At 63.5% G+C, this 7990-nt stretch overlaps 1 protein-coding gene across 1 annotated transcript; it reads right to left on the reverse strand.

Annotated features, from left to right (window-relative positions):
- Positions 1–2153: 2153 nt before the first annotated feature.
- Positions 2154–5138, reverse strand: LOC118258137 (cholesterol side-chain cleavage enzyme, mitochondrial). The gene is made up of 9 exons (XM_035566739.2): positions 5086–5138; positions 4756–4911; positions 4394–4593; positions 3869–4072; positions 3570–3730; positions 3332–3498; positions 3067–3145; positions 2700–2891; positions 2154–2276 (listed from the first exon to the last, which is right to left on the reverse strand). The coding sequence occupies exons 1-9, from the start codon at positions 5121–5123 to the stop codon at positions 2154–2156; spliced, it is 1320 nt and encodes a 439-aa protein (XP_035422632.1). The 5' UTR covers positions 5124–5138.
- Positions 5139–7990: the final 2852 nt, after the last annotated feature.

Consider the following 7990-nt stretch of genomic DNA (forward strand, 5'->3'; position numbering starts at 1 on the left):
GAGGGATGAATGGATGGATGGATGGATGGGTGAAGAGAAGGATGGCTAGATGGATGGTTGGTTACAAGAGGGGAAAGACCAGATGTTTCTGAGCCCCTCCGAGGTGGCTCTGGCCCTCAGGACAAACCTCCTCAGCTCAGCTCCGTGGGGCTGGGTGCCAGGGGAAGCCCGTGCCGGTGGTGGGGTGCCGCTGGTGCTGGGGTGCCACCGGCTCTGCTCCGGGCTGGCAGGAGGTGAGCAGGTACCGCCTGGCGCTGAAGCGGATGGCGGGCGACCTCCTGTCCCTGCGCCGGCACGTCACCAGCCTGGAGGTGGAGAACGGGCACCTGCGGCGCAGGCTGGCCGGGCGCGAGGAGCCGGGCGGCGCTCTGCTCGCCGACGTGGACATGGACGTGATGACCAGGGAGGAGGTCCTGGACCGCCTGGGTGCGTGGTCAGGGAGGGCGGAAAAGGGGACACCCCTCTGCGGGGGACCCCGCTGTCCCCCAGCCGCGTCCCGCAAGCTGAGGATGTGGCGTGGGGCTCTGGCAGCCACCCTGAAGGGCGAGCTGGTGTCGGGCACGATGGAGATGCGGCGGCTGAAGGACCGCGTGCAGCGGCTGCAGAACGAGCTGATCCGGGTACCGGCACTCGTGGGCACGGGCGGGATGGCGATGGGGTGGGGGCATTGGTCCCCACCACCCCGAGCATGGCGCGGAGGCCCTCGGGGTTTTTTTCCCTTCCTTCCCCCCCAGAAGAATGACCGGGAGAAGGAGCTGGTGCTGCTCCAGCGAGTGCACCGGCAGCAGCAAGCCGCCCTCAGGAGGTGCCAGGAGCAGGTGGCCAGGACGAAGGGCCTGGAGGAGATGGTGAGGCAGCAGGAGAAGGTGAGTCGGGGTGGGCTGGGGGGCAAGGACAGGCGGGCCCAGCTCCTCTTGGCTCTTCAGAGCCACTTGGTGCCAAACTGATGGCAACAGAGGGGATGTGAGGGCCACCACCACCCCACCACGAGCTGTCCCCTGCCCTGGGGACGTGGGGACATCCGTGCTGCTCCCGCAGGTGATCGAGGTGATGGAGCGGGTGCTGCAGGACAGGCTCTCCATGAGCACTGAGAAACCAACAGGTAGGTGTGAGCGGGGTTGGGGTGGCCACCCCCTGCTGCTGCTTCCACCCCATAGGAACCACGGGGCCAGAGCCCTCTGGCGCCCATCCTCTTGTACGGGGGATGGAGGGCATGTCCCAGGGGGTCCCCCTCACCCTCTGTCCCCACACAGGGGACCTGCACGCCCTGCTGCTGGCCGAGAACCACAGGCTGCGGGAGGAGCTGGCGAGGCCCCTGCGCCCCCCATCGCCCCCCATTGCCCCACGTGCCTCCCATGGCACGCGGGACATCTTCGGTGGCGCGGAGAAGCTGTCGCTGCTGGCCAGGCTGGAGGAGGCACAAGCCCGCGGGCGTGTGATGGAGAGGCAGGTGGGCATCACCCCAGCACCCCCTGATTTGGAGGGGATAAGCGGGCAGCAGCCTAATTTCGGTCCATTGCAGCTGGAGGAGGCGGCGAGGAGGTGGGGACGGGAGAAGCAGGAGCTGGGCACACGGCTGCTGGAGCGGGAGCACGGCTTCGGGGGCTTGGCCCCACACTCTCCCCCCGTCCCCACCTCGGTGAGCACCCTGGGGACATGGGGGCACCCATGGGGCTCACCGCCCAGCCCCACACCAAGGGGGGATGTCTCAGTTTCCCTGCAGGACTGGGGGCAGGAGGGAGGTGGGAGAGTGGCCCCCAAGGGTCACTGGCACCCCCGTATCACTGCCCTTCCCGTCAAGGCTGCCCACCTCTCCCTAAAGCACCCCACGGGGGTGGCAGACCCCTGAGACGTGTTCGCATCTCCCACCAGAAACAACCCCCAGGCTCCACCTTCTCCCCGAGGAGACCCCGGATCCTGGACCCCCTGCCCTAGGGGGTCTTCAGGGGGCAGGATGCCGGAGACACTCCGAGATGCAAAATTCATGCTCACGGCAAAGATCTGCTGCTTTTAGAAATTAGAGCAAAACAGAGGCGAAGCAAAATGGGGAGGGGGGCAGCTTTCCCCCCTTGTCCCGTGGGGCTGGAGCCAGGGCTGGAGGTGCTGGAGGTGTCCCCAGGCTGGGACTGGAGGGGGGCCACCAGGTGTCCCGCTCACGCTGGGTGCTGCAGGGGCCGGAGCGTCAGGTAGATGGGTTTGTCGGGGAGGAGGATGAGGTCAAACTTGGTCCCAACTTCCACCGCCCGCTTGGTCTCGATCTTGAAGTTCTCCAGGATCTGGGGTGGGAGGAAGGAAGAGAAGGAGGGAGGCGACGGGGATGGGAATGCCCAGAGCATCCTCCCCGGCCCCTTACAGGGAAAAACTAAGGGGCAGGGTTGGGGCACTAAGGGGCAGGGTTGGGGCACTAAGGGACGGGGTTTGGCACTAAGGGATGGGGTTGGGGCACTAAGGGATGGGGTTGGGGCACTAAGGGATGGGGTTGTGGCACTAAGGGATGGGGTTGTGGCACTAAGGGACAAGGTTTAGTGATGGGACTTATTAGGTCATGTTAATGGTTGGACTTGGTGATTTTTGGGGCATCTTGAAGGCCTTTTCCAACCTAGATGGAAAGATTTTTCCAGCCTAGGTGGAAAGGTTTTTCCCAACATAGATTTTATGATTCTACACCCTCCGAAACCACCCCAAGCCCCGAGGCTCACGTGCATGAGGAAGAGCTGCATCTCCAGCTCAGCGATGCGGCGCCCCAGGCACTGCCGCGGCCCGAACCCGAAGCTCAGCCCCTTGAAGTGCTTGGAGCCCGGCAGCAGCCAGCGCTCGGGGCTGAACTGCTCCGGCTTGGGGAAGACCTCGGGGTCCCGGCCCATGGCGTAGAGACCGACCTGCACCAGTGTCTGGGGGAAGGATCAGCCCCATGGGGAGCTGCCCACGCTAAACCCAACCCTGTCCCCCTTCTGCACCCCACAGCGGGCTCCCAGCTGTGCTCAGAGCTCGGGGACAAGCAGATGGGGGGGAGGAAAGCCCCATTTCGGTCCCGTTCCCCTTCCCACCCTGTGGCCTGGGGCTCACCTTGGGGGGGATGCGGTAGTCCTGCAGGACAACCTCCTGCACCGTGTACCGCTGCAGCGTCACCGCCACGGGGTGCAGCCTGCGGGACAGGAAAAGGGGGGGAAAACCTGCTTTTGGGGACAGCTTCCTTCCTCCTCTGTGCATAGCACCCCAGGGGGCTGCCAGCATGACATCGGCTTCCCCCCGAGATTTGGGGAGGAGAAGGGGCTGGCTGCATCCCCGTGCCCCGCGGCGCTTGGAGAGGCAGCGGCTGCCCCCTGGCTACCTGAGCGTCTCCTTGATGGCCGCCTTGAGCAGCGGGGTGGTCTTCAGCATCTTCACCCTGTCCCCCGCCACCTTGTGCTTGGCGGCCAGCACCTCCGCCCGCAGCTGCTCCTGGGTGCCCGGGGACCGCGCCAGCTCGAACATGGCCCACTGCAGCGTCACCGAGGTCTGCAGCGGGGCACAGCAGGGCTCAGCGCCATCGCCGCCCCGTCCCCGCCACCCCGCGCCCTGCCCCTGACCGTGTCCACGCCGCCCGCCATCATCTCGGTGACGCTGGCCTTGATGTCATCCAGGGGCAGCTTGTCCTGCAGCAGGAGGCTGGAGAGGATGCCCGCGTACTCCCTGCTGCTCTTGCGCTGCAGCCGCAGGTCCCGGTAGACGTTTTGGATGCATTTGTCAGCTGGGGCAAATAGGGGCATGGTGCTGGGTGGTGCGGAGTGGTGCCGGTGCCACCACCAGGGCATCAGAGGTGGCACCTGAGGACATCACTGCCCCGTGCTGGTGGCTTTGGGAGCCGCCGGGGAGGAGGAGAGCTCACCCTGGGTGAAGATGGCATCCCAGGCGTGGACGTGGTCCCGCCACGTCCTGGCGTTGAGGCCGCGGAGCAGGGCGGGCGGCAGGTAGAGCATGGGTGAGGTGGTGTGGAACATCAGCGTCACGGCGTCGATGAAGCGCTGCGCCTCGGGGTCCACAAAGTCCTGCAGCAGCCCCAGCCGCTCCCCGTACAGCACATGGCACACAGCTGCAAGCACGGCACCCGTGAGCCCACCCAGAACGGGGGGGGGGGGGGGGGGGGGGGACCCAAACGCAGCCCCTCCACCCTCCACCGTGGCCAAACGCAGCCTCTCCGTGGCTATGGGGCCCGGCCCGGCCTCCTGGCAGTGTGGGTGCTGATAAAACGCTGCTTTGCCAGCAGCTGCCGGGTGGTTTGCTGCCAAGTGGGAGAGAGGACAGCCCTAAAAATGTACGTCTTTGGGGAAGAAGTGCTCTGAGGATGCAGCTGGGCAGGACACGTTGTACCACCCGTCCCACGTGCGTTTGGGAGAGATGTGGGGGGGCTCACACTCCAGAGCGAAGCGGAAGAGCTCGTGGCTGAAGTCGGCCGTCCAGCGCTCCCGGCCGCTCTTCTGGACCTGTGCCCGTGCCCGCCGGATGAAGTCTTCGCCCACCTCGCTCAGCAGGGGCACGAAGCCCTCCACCACCTGCGGCGACAGCACCTCCTTGTTCAGGGTCAGGCGGTCCGAGCGCCAAGCCTCCCCCTTCCTGCGGGACACGGCGGTGGGGTCACAAGCGGCACAGGGCGGGGGGGGAGCCCCCATCCGACAACCCCAGCACCCTCCTGCTGCGGCAGCTCCCCACTGCCCCGAGCTCCAGGGATGGCTCGGGGGGCAGTGGGGCCACAGGGCATGTTTTTTGGGGACTCACTTGAGGAGTACGCCGTAGGGCTTGTTGCGGTAGTCGCGGTAAGCCACCCAGGGGGGCACGCTGAAGCGCTCAGGCAACATCCCCTCCGACCTGAAGAGCGTGGCCGCGTCCCGGGGGCTGATGATGTTGATGCTCTCGTAGACACCCAGCTTCTCCCTGCCACCACAGGGGGGGGTAAGGAGACAATGGGGTTTCGCCCTAAAACCACCCAAAGCCCTTCCCCGGGTGAACGCCCTGCTCCTGCCCATCCCCGTGGCGTCGGGGCGAACATGCCCCGTTAGCACCCTCCTGTCCCGGCCCAAAGCAGCGGGATCGGGGCGGGATCCTCACCTGTAGATGGGCCCGAAGCGCTGGAACTTGCGGGCCATGATGTTGTGCACGTTGTGCAAGCCGCCCTCCTGCCAGAAGCGGTAGAGGTTGACCCAGCCGCCCCGCCGCTCACCCGGCACCTGCTCGAAGGGACGAGCCGCCAGGGCCGGGGCTGGGGGGCCGTGCGATGGGATGGGGACCCCCCCAGGGACAGGGACCCCCCCAGCCCGGCGGCAGCCCCCGGCATGGCTGCGGGGCCGCAAGCCGCCCGGTTTAGGCGCAGCCCGGGCGAGCATGGGAGCGGGCGAGCGGGCAGCGAGGGTGACCTCGCTCTTATCCCACCCAGCCGAGGCTCAAGGCGAGGAGACGCCTCCTGCTGCGTCATGGGGCCGGGTGCTGGCGAGATGCCCCAAAAGGGCTGGGACGGTGGGGGCTTGCTTTGGGGGCAGCACCTGGGGAGCACAGTCCTGCCCCAAGAGCCACTGGAGTTTGGGTGACCCGTTCGGTGATAAACTGGAGCTGATTGATACGGCGGTGCACTAAGGGTTAAGAAGAAGTTGCTAGGCTCGGGTGGGCATATAGAGGGCTGCGTGATCAAAAGCAATGCGCCAATCAGAAGTCTGTAACTATGTTTGCCAGCCGCATGCAGCGTGTGTAGCGGGCTCAGAAAAGCTATATAATATCTGGTATTGGAACAATAAAGGGTCTCCATTCCTCAACTATCGTGGAGTCCGTGTCCTCATTCCCTTCACTGGAGGAGCTGCAGAGCTCCCGAGAGCGACGCGGGGAATGCTGGCTGGTGGCCTGTGCAACCCTACTGCAAGCTATTCCAAAATTAAAGCGAGCTCCCCCAGCATCAAAGTGTTGGTTGGTTTGGTTTGGTTTGGTTTCCCCTGCAAAATAAAGGATAAAATTGCTGTAGGTGCTGCTGGAGCTTGGAGGGCACAATCAGGGGCATCCCCTTGAGGTGGAAGGAAGCTTCCTGGGGGAAGCTCAAAGGGGGGACCCTGATGGGGGTCCTTGGGGTGCTGGAGGTGACCAGGGCTGGGAGCAGGCAGGCAGCTTGTGGGCAGCACGAGGGAAAGCCTCCAGCAGCCTTCAGCTGCTCGCATGGGCAGCAGCACTGCTCCACGGCCCCCTCGGGAGTCCAGGATTCACACTGAGGGCATGGCCAAGCCCTAAAGCCGTGTGCAATTACAGAAGTTCCTGACGTTAGAAAGTTCCCGAGGTTTCAACCAAAGCTGCCCACGGCATGAGCTCCAGCCCCTCCGAGCCGGATTTAACAGTGCCGCAGCCCCCCGGGGAACCCCAGAGTGGGGGTTCCCCGGGCACCGTGGGAGAAAAACCCCTTTATTTTTAGTAGCAAGCCTTTAGTTTAATTTTAATACTTTTTTTCTTCGAGGAGCAACCCTTTTTGTATTATTCGGGGAGCAAAGCTGACTTTCCCAGGGAGCATCCGAGGCTGAGCCGGCTGCGAGCCCCGCGACGGGCACCTGGGGGCGCGCCTGCCCCATCTACTGCCACCAACCCGCGTGTCCCCGCTCCTCGTCCTCCAAAAAAAGGCCATTTGGGAGAATTTGGTCAATTTGGCTCTGTTGTGCTGGAGGACCCCTGGCAGGAACTCCAAGGTGGTCCCCATGTCCCCAAGGGGTCACATTCCCCAGTGGGGTCCCGCCCTTCTCCCCTTCTCCGGCACGTCTCCAAAATTTCGGGGCACCTCTTTCAGGGAGTTCATCCCCAAGTGCTGGAGATGACACTCCTGGAAAAAAAAAATAATAATAAAAAATATATATATATATATACAAATGGTTGGGGTTTCCGGGTGCAGGAACTGCTGCGGTTGGGGGTCCCCAACCAAATGGGGGGCAGGAAATGGGTTCGGAGAGGTGCTCGGAAAAAGCGGGGACGTGGCTGTGACCACGTTTGCTCATGGGGCTGCTGAGCGTCATGGGGCTCCGCTCTTTGGTGCCTCCCCCCACGGCAAGGAGGGTGCCTCCGGTGGGGTTTTGTCCTCATGCCACCCCCGGGGGCTGCGTTCAGCCCAGCGTGGGTGTCACACTGTCACTTTTCCTCCTGTGGGGCTTTCCTCGCCCCATCCCCTCCCAAGCTAGGTGACAGCCAGCCCTTTGCGCCCACTGCCCGAAATCACACGTTGAGCAGCAGGAGGTGCTGAAAAACCCCCTGGGTTTTGGGTTTAGGGGGGCAAAAACCTCCCTCGCCCCCACACAGCCCAGGAAGCCTGGCCTGCCTGGAAAATCCCCAACACTACCTGTAAGTCCAGAGTGCCCAGTGCTGGGAATGCCATGATTTATCACAGGAAAGGTGTATGGCCAGCTAAATTGCTTCCCTACACCAAACTCACAGCCCACATCCACATGTGGGGATGGGGACCGCATTTCTCATGTGTTTTCCAGGGGTTTTTTGCTTCCCACAGTAATTTCTCTGTGCGGTCTTCCCCCGAGCAGAGACTGTGACAAATCCATTCATTTCAGCTTTGCTTAGCGGTTGGGAAAGTTTTACCAGCAAAACTCCTGCCCAGAAAACCCCAGCGCTTCAATTTGGGGCTGGAGGAGGTGATTTTCAGCCCACTTTGTTTAGAAAGAGAAAGCTTTGGGCTGCGAAGGGGACGCTCCAGGTGCAGACCCCGCGGGTCACCATGCGCTCCCAGCCGCACGCACGCACAAGGTGAGCGGTCAGGGGCAGAAACGGGAGGGTTTCTCCCAAATCCTTGCGTCTGCAGGATTTCCTGGGTCTATTGTCCTCTCCAGCAAGCCCTCCGTGCAGAGCAGCCTCCAAGGCTGCACGCAAGGTCGGCAGCACAAATAATCCCTGCAGCCTCTGGATGCCGACGCCGCAGCAGGCGCCGGCTCCCTCCTGCAGTCCCACACAGCCCAGGCAAGACAAAACCCTACAACCCTTTTGTTCC

Source organism: Cygnus atratus, chromosome 11, assembly GCF_013377495.2.
Source record: "Cygnus atratus isolate AKBS03 ecotype Queensland, Australia chromosome 11, CAtr_DNAZoo_HiC_assembly, whole genome shotgun sequence".
NCBI lineage: Eukaryota > Metazoa > Chordata > Aves > Anseriformes > Anatidae > Cygnus > Cygnus atratus.

Excerpts from the sequence above, each read along its gene's own strand:
- LOC118258137 (XM_035566739.2), bottom strand. The coding sequence starts at position 5,123 with ATGGCCCGCAAGTTCCAGCGCTTCGGGCCCATCTACAG. Across the intron at positions 4,912-5,085 it reads CGCTTCGGGCCCATCTACAG|GGAGAAGCTGGGTGTCTACG; the intron begins GTGAGGATCCCG and ends CTGTGGTGGCAG. Across the intron at positions 3,146-3,331 it reads GCCATCAAGGAGACGCTCAG|GCTGCACCCCGTGGCGGTGA; the intron begins GTAGCCAGGGGG and ends CCTGTCCCGCAG.